The following is a 19,571-nucleotide window of genomic DNA, read 5'->3' on the forward strand; positions in this document are numbered from 1 at the left end:
TGTTCAAACACAATTAATTATTTTTAAAGGCAGATAAACATCAGCTTCAGTCCTCACATTCTGGAACTTATGTTGGAAAATAAACAATAATACCACTGTAAAAGTTGTAGTGAAAATAATTCTATTCATATTTCCATCATATGTTTGGTTTTAGTTTGAATTTATTGGTATAAAAGGTGGACATTGTTGCTGTAACTGTACTGCAAGTCTAATGTTGTATAAATTCTTAAATGAAGAGGAGTGCAGTTTCTCTGTTGAAAATGTTTTAATCAATGTTAGATCAATGTTTATTGTGAAGTCATATCTGTATATGACATTGTTCAAGTTATACCATCGAGGAATGCAAATAAAATAAGCACCACTGTTTTTTTGTGTGTTTTTTAAAAGTATAGTATCCAGAATAACACAGGGTAAGATTTATTTATGCATTTTGTACGCCCAAAATATATATTCTAATTATTGCTTGGTCTTTTTATATTAATTTAGTAGATAATATTGATTTTTTTCCCACTGCCATTCTGGGGTGTCACATCCAGCCTGTTGGGGGCGATAATGCGCCTCCCAGCGGGCTCTCCAACTGCCAGTAAATCAAAACAAGCAGAAGAAGAAGAATTACGTTGTGAGCAAGTTAACAAGCAAGTGATTTCAGATAGCAAAAGACAGGTTAAAACACAGAAATGTTGAGCTTTGATCCGCATTAGCCTCTGTCTATTTAAATATTTGGTCACGCTGAAGTTGCTGCCGTCAAAGTTAAGTTAATATAACTTAACATGCGTTTTGTGACAACTTTCAGTTAGCCTAATGTTAGCCTGCTAGCTGCAGCAGCTCACTCTGCTGGGAAATGTCTGTTAGACGGGCTCTGGTGGGTTGTGTTGTGTTGTCTCTGAAAGATACCTGCGTGTTTTATCCGTGCTGCAAAAGCTGTTTCTCCAGGATTGATGTTGAACAGCAGGACGTGACGAGGTAAAAACACAGTTACATCGAAAAACACAGATTTATTCCAGTACTCTTGGGGCAAAAGTGGATCTTATTCTCAGAGTCTTACTTTGACTGTTGAAAGTTGTTCAAGTTAACTAAAAATGAATTAATTTAAAAAGTGGAAAACCTATAAAAGTCTGTAACTTATCTAAATAAGCTTAACCCTTTGAAAACTGGATCAACAACAACTTTCTTGTGCTGTGTTCAGTAATTAAACCTTAGAAACCTGAGCAAATTGATTTAATTTATTTAGAACTTGAAAGAAATTAGTTTTGGAAAATTATTTTTAAAAATGAAGGGGGAAAACTGTGTTTCTGCTATCATCATTGTGTATTTGAAAATAATTTTACAGAATTATAATTTTATACATTTTCTGTCATTTTATGTTTTGTTTTTTTACTTTCCCATTGTTTTTTGTTTATTTTTTATTTGCTAATTTTCATGACATTTTCTTGTACTTTTTACTAATTTCTTGCTAATTTTTGGTACAGTTGTTAAGTTGCTAATTGCCCTTTTCCCATGTTTTTGAATATAATTAAGTCAGTTTGCTTATGTTTCACAGGGTTAAACAGAAAATGAATTGATTCCTACAAAGCAAATGAACTTCAGAGTTCCCACAGTCATGGAAAACCTGTAAAAGTCAAGACATTTCACAATCTCATTTTCCAGGCCTGGAAAAGTTCCTGAATTTTGTTGTAATAAATAAGTTTTACATTAATCTTTTGTAGATATCCATCCATGTCCAATTCCAAGGCTTAAGAAGTGTCTGTCTAATTTTTATGCTGCAACATTTGTTTTTCAGACTTGCATCCAGAAATGAGTTTACAATCAAATAAATCAAGAATATATTGGAAAAAGTTGCAGATTAATATTCATATACTGTATAGTTCTGTTTGTGTTATACACTATGAAGGGTCTCAGAAATTGTATTATGGATCTTTAAAAAGTCATTGAAAAGTTTTGAAATTGAGTCTATGAAACTGTGTGGGAACCCCAGAACTCATTCACACATGGAGACACTTTAACTTGTCTGCCATGTCTTTTCTTCACAGATGCAGATGCTCCAAGTGTGGTTACAGCTGTCTGAGGGAACAGGTTGATTACAGGTATCGTCTCTCACTGAAGGTGACCCGGGACAGAAGCATATTTGGAGTAACAGTATTTGGGACCTGTTTGAACCCCTTCTTTGGCATCCATGCAAGTGGTTTACAGAGGTGAGCAAAGGAAACTGTCTGTCAAGCAACTCCAAATTTCAGCAATTTATTACTCTGTCAACTTACACCGGTCTTGTATAACCTGAAAGACCAAAAGTGTTTCAGGTTTGCAGGACATTTAAGGGTACCTTAAACATGCTCTGTATCTGAAGCATTACATCGTTCTTTGTGTTGTGTGTCATTAGTTTTGGACAAGTTTCTGTATGGATGGCTCACTTATAGATACTTCCAAGTTCCTATGCAGTATTACTACTGTGTTTGGTGGTAGTATATGTTGCTGTGTGAATGATAAACAACAGACACTTTTATTAACAGCATTTGTGGTGTGAAACAGCACCTCTACTATTTTACCTAGGTATTGATTTTTTAATTTAGAAAAGTGTATTAACTTATGATGTTGTGGAAGTTTTTGTATCAAGTGAGGTGATGTAACGCTGCTTCTACCAGTGTTTACATTGTTTGACCACTCAAAGTACTTTCACACTAAGTCAAATTCACCCATTCACTCTATGTGAGCCAAAGCAACTGTACAAGGTACCACTTGCTTCTCAGTTTTGAAACGTTCACACACACCAGAGGCACAGCCAGAGGGAGCAATTTGAGTTGACTAGAGGAGCCAGAGCCCCTAAAAAAACAGTGTGAATTTCTGTCACGTCTGTAATGTTGCAGGTTGGTGGAGAACTCAGATGGAGCATCAACCAGATCCACATTGTTGGTGAAGGCTGTCCAGGACTGTTTCATTGGCAGACATTTCATCTTTGGTATAAAGGTACATTTGCAATTGAGGTTTGCTCAAATTAGTGTATATGTTGGATGATAAGTAGCAAAAAATGGCTAAAGTTGGCATGTTAATACACTGATGTTTAGCCTGTATAATGTTTACCATTTTAATTTAGCATATTAGCATGCTAACATTTGATAATTAGCACATGACATAGTACAGCTTTTGCTGATGGGGAATGTCAGCAGTTTTGCTGGTATACTGGTAATGGAGAGTAAAATACATATTTATTGAAATAGAGAGATGGTTAAGTGATCAACTATGTAAGTCATTCTGAGGGGACCATGGACATCTGTACCAAATTTCATAGCAATCCATTCAACACTTGTTAAGACATTTCACTAAAAAAAACACAAATGCCAACCTCATGGTGCCAGTAGAGGAAAAGTCAGGGGATCACCAAAATGTTCACACACACCATGAATGCCAGTACAAAATCTCATACCAAATCATCCAGTAGATGTTGAGATATTTTGCAGGATCAGTTATAACTTTGACTAGTTGGTGGCACTGCAGGAAATGTCAAAGAATCACCAGAGTTAGTGGGATTCTTCCTCTGGGACCCATGAATGTCTTTACCAAATTCTATGGTAATTCATCAAGAAGTTATTGAGATATTTTAGTCTGGACCACAGTGGTGGTCCAACCAGCTGAGAGACTGACACCCCTCTGTGCCATGCTGCCGGTATGACTAAAAGAAAATCTAAGGTTTATGTGTTTATGTTGTTGTCGGATTTTTTTTAAAAACCAAAATGTTGATATCAGTATTGACCTCAGAAGTCCAGTATTGGTCTGTCTATAATCATACATATTTGAACATCATGTCCAAAATGCAGCTTTATTGAATTTCATTTGTAAACAAACCTCAACCACCCCTGATCTTTTCTGTACCCTTCAGGTAGCCGAAACAGAAAGTTGGCCTTGGTTCAGAGGGCCTGTTGCAGATGGCTTCAGCAGTAAAGAAGCAGTCCACTTTATTGCCAGTCAGATGCTGCTCCCCAAAGCTACAGGCCTACAAGGCTGCACAGTGGTCAGTTATTATCGGATCCTTCTTCAGAAAGCTGCCGAATATGAGAAAGAATCCGCCGATCCCAGCAAAAGACCCCCAGCAACAACCCTGCTGCTGATTCCTTGCCACTTTCCAGCTAGCAGCTTCAATAATGCCACACTTTCTGCCTCAGGTCTTCTTTCGCAGTCACTGCAAAGGTAATGACTATACGAAGCTACTAATGACTGTTGCTCTCTGCCTAATAATTGTTAGTATGTTATATGGGTGTAACAGTATACAGAGGTCATGGTTTGGTTCATACGCTGGATTAGGAGCCATGGTCTGATGCAAGACTTGTCCTGTGGGGGGAAAAAAAACACAAATGCATGAGTATCTGTTTCTTTTTATTTATTTTGAACAGATAGTAGTGTCAAAGTCAGAGAAAATCCTCCTGCAGTGAACTGAAGTAGACTTTTTCCTCTGGCAGCTTCAGTAAACAATTTTTATTATAAAAATAAGGAACATTTCAAACACTTCTGTTTTAGACTGTACAACCATTGAAGACTTTCTCAAAAGGTAATAACAGGTCACAGCAACAGGCTACAAAACGGAAAAACACCTTATGCTATGAAATTGAAAATAGCACCATGCTTTATACCAGGGTTCCTGCAGACACTCAAAAAGTCTGAAAAGTTGTTTAATTCATGTTTCAAATATTTTAATTGAAACAAAGAGGAAATTACATGTATCAAATTGTTATGTCAATTATCATTCTAATACACATAAGAAAAATGTGCATAAACTAAATAAAAGAAGGGAACAAAGGACATAACATGGAACTAAAAAGGCACTGAATTCATTAATATAAAAATAAGGCCTTTCTTGCTATTAGAATGCCTTCAGTCAATGTATTGAAAGTCTTAAAAATGCCATGACATGGGAAGTAGTATTTGATGAATATTTTTTGTGACCTTGCATTGTGAAATTTCAAAAATATCAGTAACAACTATATTTAAAAAAAAATACTACAGAATAACTCTCGCATTGATGTCACGCAGATTGGGATACCAGTTACAGTCGTATTTAATTTTTGGCTGGCAATTTAGTTTCTCAAGGAACAGTTTCACCCCCACAGGGAACAAACAGGCGGGTCTTCCAGCTCTGGTGTGTTATTTGCATTTGCCATTGTGTGATTGTAACAACTTATGTTCCATATTACGTCCATTAATCTACACGCAGTGTATTCTGTGTGTAGCTGCGCGCATCAGACCGTGACCCCCAAACCGTGATGGTTGGGTATTGATACATGAACTGTTACAGCCCTGGTATTTTATATCATAGCTAGACTCTGCAGAGGTCAGAAACAAATTGAAAATAAATGGGAATTAGACTCAATCTGAAATTAAAAACAACAAAAGATCTTACAAGCTCTTCTTAAACCCTCTTTAAAGCTGCTCTTGATCCTCTTTATGTACTGTAAAAACAACACTAGTTTTACAAGCTTTTTATCTTTGCACTTCACATGCGACTTTCAATTATTCTCTTTCATTTCAACTACAGCATTTAATTTCACTACATTCATTCATGCAAAAGCATTATTTTTCACTTTAGCTCTCATGTGTCAGGTGGCGTCACTGGATGAATTGTTCCCTTCTGTGACATTTCTTGACAGTTGCTTTTGATTTCATTCTAGCTCGCAGCACCAAGACGGCACCCTTACTCCCACCCCTCCATGGCAACAGTCACTAGGACTAGTAACTTCATCAGCAGAGCAGGAGGAAGATTGCAGCACCCAGGACAGCGGAGACGAGAGGAGCTCACAAACATCACATCATGCACAAAGAGACTGTTTAGAGATCCTGAAAGTCACAGAGGAGAGAGCACCGTCACCTCTTCTTTCTTTAGAGTGCAGCTCTTCCCTTAGTCCATCATTAGCCAAATGCTCATACTCATCTGCTGAAAAGGCTGTTGGAAACACCCCCATCCTGAACACTTGGTTCAGTCCCCCTCCACCTGCATATAACAGCTCCAAGGGTTTTTCTACCAAAACATTGTTGTCAGACTCCTTGGCTTGGGAAGATTTGCCTTTCTCTGAGAGTCTGACAGAGTTTTTGTGTGAAGAGAACAAAGATTTTGACAAACAAACAGAACAACATGCGGAAAATCAAAAAGAAACATCAAGAAACAACCTGGAAATCAGCTCGCAACACAAGAACGACTCACATAAATTTCAGATAACAGGCTGCCACTCACAGATATTACTGGATATCGCCAACACACCTGCACCGAATGGAGGTGACAGAAATGATTTATCCGACCAGGAATATAAGAGCCCTCTAGGAAGTGCCAACACGACTCAATCCAGAAATATTTCTTCCAGTGAGGGTAACCAGGAGGACGAGAAAGCTTGCTCTCTGTCTTTTGAAAACGAAGAAGAGCAGCTTGAAGAGGACACCTATAATTGTTCAGCAGATCTTTTTGGTAGCTCATTCATAATCAATGTGAGCACAAACAAGCTCAGCACACATGCAGAAACTGTCAGGTTGACCACGGAGGCTCGCCCGCCGCTTTCCAAACCAAAAACAACGCACCAGAGGAGTGATAACGCGACACATTCGACACCACAAAGACAGACACTGAAAAGTCAAAATTGCATAAATAGAGACACACAAGAGCTGGACTTCATCCCTCCCTCTCAGTCCACCCCCATTGTAAAAGTAGGTGCTGTGACAGGCCCAAGCAGAACGTTGACATTATCTGAAGTCAGTTCTCAACCTGACAGTCAAGATTCCGGTGTTTTTTATAGACGTCTTCCTGAATGGGACAGGAAAGAGACAGCTACTGCCACCTCTGCTCTTTGTAAATTAAGCTGCGTCAGTGATGAACAGCTGTCCCAGCGCAGCAGAGAGCCAACAAAGGAAAACTTAGCATGGAGTTCAACATCCAGCAGACACAGATTTACCCCAAAAAGAAGGTTCTGGAAACCGGACACGCATAAGAACCATCTGAGACGGGTTCTACAGTCAGCCAGAAGGATCAAGCACAAATGTGACTCAAGTAATTGTGATATGAGCGTCTATGATCATGAAGACAATGAAGTAATCGTTCCTCCGACTCCTGCTGCTGAAAGACGACAGTGTGTGAAGCTCAGAGGAAAAAGGCCGACTGATAACAGCAGCAGTAATTTGGGTAATTGTCGGGAAAGCCAGCAGGGAGATGGGGTGAATTATAAAAGAACTCTTTGTTTGTTGGATCAAACTCTCACATCATTACAGAGAGGTCCGGCACAAACAGAAAGTCATGACAGTGAGACGGGTGAAGAGGGAAGTCTTGATGGATCTAAATGTTACCTCCTTGACGATGATAATGAGGCATGTGATTGGTCCAGAGATTTATTCTCTGACTCGGTCTGAGAGGTTCTTTTGCAGATGAACCTTACAAATTTATGTAAGAATTAAAGACTTTTTAATATATATAGCTGTTCTTTTTTATGGCTAGTGTTGCTTGTCCTACCCTAACAGTTTCTACTGCTGTATCTGCAATCTTCCTTAGAAGTGTCACGTGGTGTTTTTGTGTCACTAGCCATAAAAAAGAACAGCTATATAACGTTATCTGGCAGGCTAAAATTAACCTTTTTGGACTCCAACTCTGTGCGGAAAGTCCCTGTACAGCAAAAAATAACGTGCGTTCTGAGTTAGGCAGTTGTGCTCCAACACAGCTGATTCAAGCGATCACCTCGTTATGAACTCCTGAAGCTGCTAGATGACAAGCTGATCATTTAATTCAGCTGTGGAGCAGGAGAGAGACATCTAATACAGGCAGGACAAGTGGTACTCGAGGAGAGATTTGGGAAACAGTGTTGTATGGGAACTATGGTTGCTGACCTGAAAACTTGAATGGCCCTAACCAGAGCCGGTGTTTGGTCTGTCCACTCTGGGGTGCTGTAGAAAAAGTATGGCAGACTCCTTGAAAAAGGACCCGCTCTGTGTGTAGCTATAAACAGCTCATTCTGAGGAAACAAAAACACAATTATACTTAGTTTCAGGTGATTATACACTAGTTACTATTAGAATGTTATGTACCATTTCTGCCAATAGATTTCCTCAAATCCTACACACTGAACCTTTAAATATTTCAGAGAGGAGAAAGGCACTACAGGCCTTGCCTCACCTTATGCCGTATGCACCTTATCTTAAAAATAATATTAAGAAATTGTGGGTTCAACTGCCTCAGGCTGGGATACAATTGAGCATACTGCTATGCAATTTCCATTGGCAAACATTTGCAGTAGACGTGACTGCAGGTCTTTATAAAGTCTTAAAATATCTTTAATTTAATTTTACAAATATAAGGCTTCAAAGGTCATTAGTCTTTATTGCTGCAAACATTTTAACTAATCTATTTTTTTTTTTTGTCAAAATGAGTCAAGCTTTTCTGCATGAAAGTCCGCATTTCAGATGTTAAGAGTCTTTAAATCTACCGCAGAACCTACAAATGTTTATACTGCATGCCTGCACTTCCCTAAAATGTTTTTTAATCAAACTCACTTTATTAACAATATTCGCGTTTAAAAAAAACAAACCTCTGCACAGGATTACTTCATACCTATATACTTACCTGTAATGCTGGAAAAAGAAATGATGATTTTTTTTTCAAAAACTTGTCTTAAATTTGGTTAAAATGGTCTTGAAAAAGTCTTAAAAAGCATTAGATGTAAGTATCTGACATCTGTAAACACCCCAAATAGAATGGGTGATACTAAAGATCTCAGCATCCAACTAAAGCATCTGACCTTAAATGATCTTGTAGCTGAGTGGGAGCAAATCCCTGCAGCCAATTTCCTTAATCTTGTGGAAAGCCTTTGCAGGAGAGCAAACGCTCTTACAATTCCTCATTAATGTCTTTGGTTTTCTAATCACATATGGGTTTAATGTTTCAATGTCCACACATAAGTGATTTGTTTTGAAAGGAAGAATCTCATGCACATGGTCCACGGTCGTTGAATAATTGAGACTTTTATTGGAAACGTTTTAGTAACTAAAAGCTTCAGATCAAAAATCTTTTGAACATGCAGGTGTGGATTTTCTTACCTAGTTTCAGGTATTGGGACCGTGCCATGTAGTATGTGCCCATGACACATTGTTAACTCTGTTTTAAAATCTTTCTGCTGCTCCACCCTCTCAGTCATTGCTGTTTTTTATTCATAACCTTGTCTTTTCTCCTTTTGTACTACAACTTTGAATTCAAAAAATGATCATATGTGGGTATCTGATAAATTAACTGCTGCTGTCACATCTAAGATTCACTGGATTTCAATTTCATTTTTTTTTTTGTCTTTGCATTTTTGCCTTTATTAATAGAAAATAGAGACAAAATATACTGGCACTGAAACAAAAACCCTGGAATAAAAGCTGGAAAAAAGCCAGGGACGTTCTGCTTTCAAAATACGGTATGCACCCCAAGGCCGCAAGACGCTGTGTCACTTTTGAATGCTCTCCAGTCTCATTTAAATCACAGCTCGTTGTGTTGGCAGCAGAGAGACGCTGCTCTGCTGTTACTGTGTTTGTCTCTGCAGTGGTGTTAATGTAGGAATGAATGTGTACAGTGTCATGCCAAAGAGCTAAGAATAGCAGTCTCTGAATATGACTCCAATGTTCTGGATGTGTGAGTAGAAGAGAGAGCAAGATGAAGAATTTAACAGCTGAAGCTTTGTACTTAATGTGGTGCAGAGGCACAGTGAGCTGGGTTGGTGTGATACTCATGTACGTGGATGTTACAGCATCCTCTTTGGTTGATCTTTTTTATTTGATGTGTACATTTTTAGCATAGATACAGTCTTTATTTATTGGAACGACCACAAAATACCACATCCTTTTACTACAACAATGAAATAAACGCAGAAATCCAGAGTTGAAAGGGTATTGGTCAGGTATTTAGCGACATGAGTAGCCAGGCTGCAATATAAACTCTCAGGGCACGTTAGCACCGTTGACGTACGTCCATCAAAATTGCTTGTTTTGCCACTGACGGTCTTAGATTGTTATTCTTCATGTTTGATTAGATTATTGCAAAAACAGCCCAAAATCATCATCGTCAAACCCAACAAACTCCATTTAAATAAACTGTAATTTTATTATAGTAAAACACAATTAATTCAAAGTTGACAGACGCAAAATAGAATTTACAATGACTGCCTTGGTTCCTCTTTTTATGGTTCAAACCTTCACCAACTCTGGTTTGGTGAAAATAAACTATAAATTCACCCAGAAAGATGTAAAAATATGCTGCCCTATACACAGTAAAATGACTGTCTACTAAATGTAATCTGATAGGTTTGGCGATGGTGATGGCAGGTTTTAGATCTTTTTAGCCACTGGTTAAAAAGCAGTGAGCCTCGGAGGACCTGTAGATCTTGAGGTTGTAAATACCTGTGTGATAACGTTATAGGGCATCATTAAAAAAATAAACTAATGGCAAAATGATGAACTGAGAGACACTATAGGTTGCATAGTGCTACGGGGGAACTGCAAAGTGAGGCGATAACCTGTTGGTTCGTCACGACAAGCAACTCCTTTCAAATAAAAGTAGTCTCATGATCATTTGATGTTATAAAAATGCTGATTGTAACGACTCAGAACAACTAAAAAATGCCATTGGTTGACATGGATATGTCACATGTCACTGATTAGTTGGAGCAAACATAAAATGGCAGCCCTCCCAAAAAGAAATCCGGAAACAAGAACATGATGTCTTGCTGAACGAAGTGAATCAAAGTTCAGTGTGAGCGTTACACTAGAGTTGGTAAAGAAGTGCTCAGCTAAACCACAGAGGTCAGTTCATAAAGATGGAAAGTTATGTCACATGACAACTGATGCAGCTGTGCTTTCATTCATTCCCTATGTATATTTTTTAAAGCTTTCCAGTAATTGACTGAGTAGCTTTTACGTGTGAAAGACGTCAAATAGTTCAAGCTGAGAGCAGCAAAATTAAAGGGAAAAAAAAGGAGTGATCTGAGTTCAGGTCTTTGTCAAGTCATCTTTTACTCGTAGCCGAAAATCTTGCAGCAGGATCAAAAGGAGCTGATTCCAGATCTGCGGTTGCGGGTAACCTCGTAACTACAGTGAGTGAGCCACAGGAGGGCATGTTTCTGCCTCGGGCTGGACACCTGTAGTTGAAAGGACTGTCTTAAAGCGATAGATATGAAAGGCCTGAGCTTCGATGAGAATGTGTAAAAAGCAACTGTGTCAGAGGGAGCAGACTGCGAGGAGGGAAAGTGGCTTCTGAAAATCACTTGTTCAGTTAGTGGAGCTCAGCTGATACCACGTATGTCTTAATAATGCTGCAGCTATATTTGAAGCTCAAACTGAACTATTTTTTTTCTTTAATATGACAGATTTTTAGATAATTACAACCATGTCCTAATATTTATAAGATACATAAAAAAATGTAAACATGAAATAGTTGTGCATGTATTTGCTGCTCGAGGTGGAGCTGTTTTTTACTTTACAGTTCTATGTACAGCGAGCTGGTTTAGGCCAGTACTTCCCAAATTAAGGGTCAGGCTCATGGATGTATAAATAGAACTGGATACAGTGTTAGAAGCGAAGCCCCGTTCTCAGTTGTGCATGACACTAAAAAAGCTTGATTTCCAATGTATTAATTACTCAGATCTTCTGCATAATGGGACCTCGAGCAAGAGTACCAGAGATGCTGGCCGAGCCGCTAAACCTCCAGTTTAACCCCTCACTGGTTTGAAGGGGAATAAAATGGTTTAATTGTGCAGTTTTTCTAGACTTTCTAAATGTAAATGGACAAAATGGATCAAATCCTGATGCTGAAACAAGTCATTTGATGGGGGTTATGACGCTCAATAATGTGTCAGCTGATTTTCAGACATCTGTCAATGGGAAAAAGTCATTTTGGGCTAAATGGCATCGTGTGACGGGCCTGGAAGTTGTAATTAAACAGTATGACAGCTTTGTTAAATTGGTCTTAAGTCCAGGTGCGGGTTTTTACTTGCCGATATTTTAAATATTTCAAATACAGCTGGGTGGTTAATAAAACTTTTTTTTTTCGATTGTGTGACAGACTCGTTACACATACTTATTTTTCTTTACCCACACTTTAAGTGCATGGATTTAGTTTGTTATTTTACACCACTGTGTGTGTGCTTTAGTTTGCTTTTTCCTGTTTCCATGTTCTTTTTTTTACATCCTTGCAAATGCACTATTTTTATGGTGGACCTCAAAGGGCTGCATGGCTTTTTGGCCTTTATGAATCTTTGCACAAGCAAATTATTGTGCATTTATATAGCGATTATGTCCAGAGTTTATAGTTCACCTCTCATTCACTTCACTGGCAAAGAGCTTAAGTAAAAAGCATCAGAAGTAGCTCTGGGTTGCTCAAGGACACACTCAAGGACACACACAAGGACGTGAGGAACCGAGAATCGAACCTCTAACACTGTGATTAGCGGGCGACCCACTCTACCTGCTGAGCCAAAAAAAAAAAAAAAAAAACACACACAGAATGTTCTGTTGTTTTTTGGTCTACTCACCAGAGTATGTTCATTAATTTGTTTTTCTTTTGTCCGGGGTCAGTGCAGCCACAGAGAGTCCTGAGAGAGAGCAGACTTACAGTGTACGATGAACCCAGAGCTTTACAGTGCGGTCACTCCCCAGGCCTCAGCGCTACAGGCCGGGCTGAGCTCAACTTGTGCTCCTTCTCTCCTCTGTGACTAAAGTCTCTTCCACCCAAAGTTAATTTTTAATGACACACTTTGTTATGTGGGTCCACAGGGGGCCCTTAGTGGCTGTGCTTTAATAAAGAGAGTCTCACTGCTCGCTCCCTTCTGAGAAGGCTTCATTAAAACTGGTGTCGGGGAAAAAAAAAGGTCTTTGAAGTCCCAGATTTGAGCCTATCTAAACTTTATATTTCTCTTTCCATCTGTCTGTCTGGTACTTTATGAGTTTATTTTCGTTTTTACATCAATTGTCGCAGTAAACAAATACAATATATTGAAGGACAGATGATGTGACCCCCTAAGGGCCACTTCATAACTGTAGGGGAGTGTGTGTGTGTGTGTGTGTGTGTGTGTGTGTGTGTGTGTGTGTGTGTGTGTGTGTGTGTGTGTGTGTGTGTAGTTATGTGGGTCCGTGGGGACAGAGTGTTGGGGTAGAGATAGAGGGTACAAATACACCATCAATCTTTATCAATAATCCTTTCTTGTCATTTTATGTCCAATCAGCACCATCATCTGTACAGGATGTCTCAAAGACAAAACCAGTAGGCACATGAACTCCTGTAGAAATGGTTAAATTAAAAAGCCACAAATGTTACAATATACTACAATAAAAATCTCCTTTTTTTGTTTCAGGTATATCAACATGTTCGTGTCTCAACTTCTCCAGTACCGCCACTTTGTCGCTGGACTTACATGTCAAAACATGACATACCCTCCTGCATCAGTTTTGGACGATCAGGGATGGTGAGTACATGCATTGTGTGTTTCCAAAATACATTTCCATTTTGTCAGGAAATGTACATTTTTTTTCAGCTGTGTGAATACAGTCTTGCCCATGGGTTTAAACCCAGAACCCTCCAAAACATTGTGCAGTCTAGGCTGAAAACAGGCAATTAATTTATTGCATACACTGATAAATGTATTTAATATTTAGAAAAAATAGGAAGGAACCAAGGCACTTGTCTTTGGGGGAGACTTTGGCGGCTTGTAAATGTGAAACATGATTAAAAAAATGACTAAAAACTACTTTGATGCGTTTCGGCACCCAGCCTTCTGCAGGAAGTTACTGTAACTACCTAAGTAAATTTGACTTTTTCTGAAAGATGAGTACCATAGTTCCTTCCTGTTTTTTTCTAGATTTGTTCATGCTCTTCACCAAAGAGCACCATCTTTTTTGTACTAATACTAGTTTCAAGAAGCTATCCTGTTTTTTTTTTTTAGCTTTTCATTATACTTAATATTTGTTCATTAACTGGCCCCTGGCCTCTTACTATCTTGGAAAAGTGGTCCATAGCAAAGCGAGTTAATAATCCCTACTATACTGATTCATAGTATGTGCAATGCATGATGTGTTGTGTAAACTCCACGATATTACTATTTATATTATGATGTAAGATCTTTTGATTTCACCGCAGAGTAGAAACTCTAAATAGCGGAATATTTGAAAGGTGAATTATTTCAGACGCAGGCTAAGTGGGCCCTCCAGGACCTGCGTGAAGTTCATTGTGTGCTGCTATGGAAACAAGTGGGCCTCGGTCTCCGTTAGTGGGGTTGCGGCGTCCTCGCTGTTTTACATGAAGTGCCTGTTGAAAGACAAACTAGCCTCAGCATCACAGCCACTGTCAACCAGTCTGACAGCAACAAACCTGCCACTAAAGTACCAGCACTGAACGCAGCTGTGTTGTGTAAAGTTAAACTGTGGATAATATCTTCAGCTTACAGAATTAGAAACAGGTTGCAGTACCTGTTTTTAATGATGCAGACTAGAGAGATCTTTGAAGTTGAGTGGAGCTGCTTGTAATTGTTTTCTATTGCTGTGAAGACTTCAGTTCCCTGCCAGAACGAACACCTGGCTCCTGGCTTGTTGCTATAATAATCTGGGGGGGGGGGGGGGGTGCAGCTGTGCTATAGTTGTATTTAGCCTCTAAATTAATAAATATCTTCTACAGGCTACAACTGCCTTTAATTTGCTGAAATTGATTAGACATTTTATCGGATATGTCTCCTTCCTCTTCTCCCATCTGTGAAAAGATGCAATTTTCTTTCCCCACACTTCTCCATCTAGAAAATAATTACAGAACAGAGTGATGAGAAAACTAAATAACGTTATCAGTAAGCTGGAGGAGAAACTGTCAGCTGAGAGGTCTGAGTGAACCACAGTACATGGGACTAGTTATGTTTAGGTGGCAATAAAAGCATGTTGGAGCAAAGTTACACCATGATTTTTCATTATAATCTGCCCTTTGGTAGATTCTATAATGTAAATCTCCTGCATGATATGCAGTTACAGAGGTTATTTTACATGGCAATTACAGCAGCATGCCATTTTTTTGTCATGGTTTGGAGACAATTGATAAAATTAGAAGGAATTTTAGAAATAAAAATCAGCCTTAAAACTTAAAAACTGGGGATGCAAAAAAAAAATCCCACCCCCCAACTTAAATATAATAAATTAAATATACAGTATTTGTTAACATTATATTTGTGTTTTGTACTATATACACATCTGTGCCTACAGAAAGAGAGAGAAAAAAATCCAAATCATGCATTTGGTTTCTGTTAGTGTAAAGTGATCACAGACAAACACAGACAGTATTTTTCTGGTAGAATATTTTATGCTGCTCTCTTTCAGAGAGAAAATGAAAGAGCTTTCTTCACATATAGTCATTATATAGCAGCAATTCTGAGGAAGGATGCTTTTTTGATGCACATCTTTCTGTTTGACACCAGCTGTAGAAAAGGACATTAACATAAGAATTGTACTTAAGTACAATTTTAAGGAACATGTACTTGAGTATTTTCATTTTATGCTACCTCAGCTAACTACATGTAACTTTTTATAAATATAATGCTGGATCAGTGGTATAATGGTATTTGATTAGGTGGGTGTACTACTGAGTAGATGGGTAGGTTACTGAGAGGAAGTGGGCATATAATATCCTTTATCTGCCAAAATAAGCCCATGCAGGTTTTTATCCATGAGGAAAACCTCCTAAAACTAGATTTACCAGTAAATTATTGCCAGTATACCAGAGCTGTGTACACAGGTATACAATTCCTGTCAGTTTGTTTTTGTGTTGAGGGCCAGAAAATGGTTAGTAAACAGTAGAAAGCAGCATGGAGGCCAGAGATATTTTTTTATATGTCTTGTCTTGTCTTATATGGCCTCTATCTCAAACTTGGTGTCGGTGAATGATGTTATAGCACTGCTTGGACGGTAGTTTGTGGCGGCTCGTCATGCATCCCTCCAGCGACAGGGCTAAATAAAGCGTCTTAACCTGGGTGATGTATAGAGGGCCCTCTGGGATCATTTTCTTGAGGCCGACGCAACGGTTAGCTTTTTTTTCATTTGATTTTGGATCATTGCAGAAAATAAGCTCTGTGGCAAACATATTTACACGTATAGTTGAGTGACACAATCGTCACAAATAAACACCACTTTTTGATTTTTGATGCCTAAATGCAATTAATTAAAAAAGCAAATGTTGGGCTATTAACAAACAAAAACAACCACTGTTTTAAAGACACATTGAAGCTTCAAAATAAACAAGAGGGATATTTTCTGATGTGGTTTATGTTGTAGAACAAAATGTGAAAATCTCTTAAGCCTGTGTTAACTACAGGCATATTTTTTTAAAAAAAATAAATAAATAAAATAACATGACTACAAAACAAGGGAATTGGGAGTGCTAAAATGTTAACTTTTTTTCCCGAGAATTTCGGATGCATTCCTGGGGCACCCTATTGGCCTGATGGAAGTCTGCCCTTCTAGTTGACTCTTTGTTTTGTGTGGTATCGCAACTAGTTACCGATTTGCATGCTTCTTCCACCACTGCCCATCCAAGAACAGTTTTTGGTCTACTTTTTTAGCCTCACTTCAAGAATGAAAGAATAGACTTGAATAAAAGGTTAATTTCTCTGTGATTTTCTGGTTAGTTGCTCTTCCAGGGATGAAATCCAATTACCCATCTTCTAAGAAGCTATTAAAAATGGCAAAAACACGGATGCATTTCTAGCCATTACGCTAAAGAATTTCAATTATGCTGCAGAAGACTTTCATTCCTGATGTTTTATGGTCCTCCTCGTACTGCTCTTTGATTAATATAATTGAGAATTTTATAGTAGATAAGATCAGTAGTATGTTATGACTTAGCAGGCGGACATTTGAATGATACTTGTAGCAGCATCATGAGTCTCACTGCAGAGGCAGCACTCTCTCTGTGTACTCTGTGTTTATTTCATGTGATTTTGCACTCCCTCCTCGCAGGAGGGGAAGAGCTGATTGCAGTGTTCTCCCTGTCTTTTTCAATAAGCCTGGCACTGTCGGCTCCTCTTTGACTCAAACTCATGTGTGGAGTGACTGTCAACTCGCCAAGGCCCGTTCACTCTGGCGCACACCGCATCCAAGCTCCCCCTGCGTTCTGTCTGCATCACAGCTCCTCCCCAGCTCGCTCTCGGCTCGCAGTCACGTTCTGCGGCTTTGAACTTGAATTTAGCTCACCTCCAGTCTCTAGCCCCTTTTCACTTTTCCATCCCCACTCTCCTCCCAATCTCATACTCCCCCACCCCTACCCCTCCTTCCCTCCAGCTCCACTCGGGGCTACATGATAACACACTTTGGAGGGAGCCGCTTTCCCCCAGAGCAGCCCAAACTGTGAGCATATTCACTCCATCATAACAGCACTGTAGCAAAACTGCTGTCACGCCGAGTTTGCCATGCTAATGTGGCTCTAGGCGCCACTACCCTGCCCTTAAAGTACTGTGATGGAGGTGTGTGGAGTGTTTTGTGGGTGATGGAGGGAAGGGGGGAGGTTAAATAGCACAATGCGGGGCTTCCGGGCCTAAGCTGTGAATATAAGGACGGGTCGGAGCGACGCACATCAAGGGAGCAGTTCCTCTTATAGCCGAGAGCCGTTCATTTCCCAGTAAGGTAAACACTGCTTGACGCATGGCTAAATGTGAAAACACTCGAGATGTCTCCTCCTCTGCTCCCCCATCTACCCTTTGAGAGGGGTGAGAGAGGATGCTTCAAAGGGCTCGATTGACACCTGGCAACGCTTTGAACTGTGTCCTTGGTCTGTCATATGGAAAGACAGACACTCCCTTTAATCACACGCTTACAAACATCATGTATCGAGACACGTGTACTACGACAGTGCCAGCATCTTAACATTGCCTCATTCTTAGCCTGTCGCACACACACACGCACACACACACACACACACACACACAGTATTCTCTGCTCCACATGAGCAATAACTTCCTAAATGTAACTTCTGTCTGCAGAGTTGTTGCGACACCAAGGAGGACCATCGGCCAAGTGCCATTACCGCATTGTTCCAGATTACAAGGTCCCGTTTATTCAAAGATATGTGTGGGACATATGAAACTGATTCCTCCTGTGTGTGTTCGCTTCACCTTTGATGTTTCGTAAAAGTCAGTGATGTCAGTGGAAAGTGGCCACTTTGACTTTAGGTAGTGATACTCAACTTACAGCCTGCGAGCCAAATCTGGCCCCCGATGCTGCTTTTGTACTTTTAGTATACATAAAGTGCCAGAGTGCATAGAACAGCATCAAAATAGATCTGTTTTCTTTTTTTTCTTTTTTTTTAATCAAAAAAGTGCCTGTGGAGGGTCTCTTGACAGCCCGTAATGTCCTCAAATCTTTGGAACATCCTAAAAACCCGAATGTCCTAAAATCCTACAAACGTCTCAACATCCTACAAATGTCTGACAATCTGAAACATTTCCTAAAATCCTAGAACTGTTCTAAAATCCCAGAAACATCTATGGGGCTGCTGTGACTGGCCCCTGGCCGTCTGTCATTCTGCAAAAGTGGCCCCTAAGCAAAGTAAGTTGATCATCCCTGCCTTAGACAGTAAGAGAGTTCTTTTCTTTTTTCCAAGTCTTTAAAAAAAAAGGCTTTGTTTGAAATTTTGGAAAATATGTTTATTTGATTTCTTGTCAAGTCTAAGATGAGAAGATTGATGCCATTTTCATGCCTTATTGGTACATTTGAAACTATCAAGCTAGCCTGACTCTGTCCAAAGCTCTCTGTCCGGGTATTTTTGTTAACAAAAATACCCGTGTCCGTATAGACATATATCTTACATCTTGTTTTTGTAACAAAATGACGTGCTAAAATGTCAAGTTGTGGTTTTACTGGGATTATTTGCAGGACTATTCCTGTTTCTTGCAGTAACCACCCAGAGCCTCTGCTGGTTGCCTGGCAACCTCACAATGATGACAAGACTCCAGGAAGTAACTACACACGGCAAAGAAATCACTTTGCACCGGTCGCAACCTGTTGTTTTTACACCTCCGTTTTTGTACAGTCTTTTCATCTTGTTTCCTGGAGTGGTATCGATCTCCTGTCCTTTAATCCTGACTCCTTTTTATGATATCTCACACAGGGCTGAGTGAAAGGAGTCTTCATAGATTGTGCTTGTATGCACTTTTTAAATAATTCAAAATAAGCTTGTTTTATATTCAGCAACCTCTCTCAGACCTCCTCACACAAACCTTATAATTTGACCACAGCGTATCTGTCCCTTCACTATATGTGCATTTCCTCTCATTCTTTGGTTTCCCCCAGTCCTGTTTACCCTGCCATTGCAATTCTTATTTTTTTCCTTGAGTATTTTCAATACAGAAACCAATAAGTCAATTTTCTTTTATTCCTGAAGCTTCACCTAAACCAGCCACGTAAATTCTGTCATTTGAATCAGGACATACTAACTGAAAAGTTTAATTAAATGTACATGGCAATATGTACACAGTGGGGAGAACTGAAGAAATATGCAACCTGTCTTTGGCAATGAGTCCCCATTATGATGGCATCATTTTACAGGGCAGTCTTCACCTCCT

General features: G+C 39.3%; 1 protein-coding gene across 2 annotated transcripts in view; it reads left to right on the top strand.

Annotated features, from left to right (window-relative positions):
* The first annotated feature begins 664 nt into the window (after nucleotides 1–664).
* Nucleotides 665–19,571, top strand: part of ddias (DNA damage-induced apoptosis suppressor) — a 39,044-nt gene continuing 20,137 nt past the window's right edge. The window contains exons 1-6 of one of the 2 annotated variants that reach the window (XM_042494171.1): nucleotides 666–963; nucleotides 2,031–2,192; nucleotides 2,862–2,961; nucleotides 3,872–4,179; nucleotides 5,655–7,150; nucleotides 13,338–13,448. In XM_042494171.1, the coding sequence (XP_042350105.1) occupies nucleotides 842–963; nucleotides 2,031–2,192; nucleotides 2,862–2,961; nucleotides 3,872–4,179; nucleotides 5,655–7,150; nucleotides 13,338–13,411 (2,262 nt within the window). In that variant the 5' untranslated portion in view covers nucleotides 666–841 and the 3' untranslated portion in view covers nucleotides 13,412–13,448. Of the gene's footprint in view, nucleotides 964–2,030; nucleotides 2,193–2,861; nucleotides 2,962–3,871; nucleotides 4,180–5,654; nucleotides 9,423–13,337; nucleotides 13,449–19,571 lie in introns of those variants that run through there. The other variant, XM_042494170.1, reaches the window with a different exon arrangement.

Source organism: Plectropomus leopardus, chromosome 10 (genome assembly GCF_008729295.1).
Source record: "Plectropomus leopardus isolate mb chromosome 10, YSFRI_Pleo_2.0, whole genome shotgun sequence".
Classification (NCBI taxonomy): Eukaryota; Metazoa; Chordata; class Actinopteri; order Perciformes; family Serranidae; genus Plectropomus; species Plectropomus leopardus.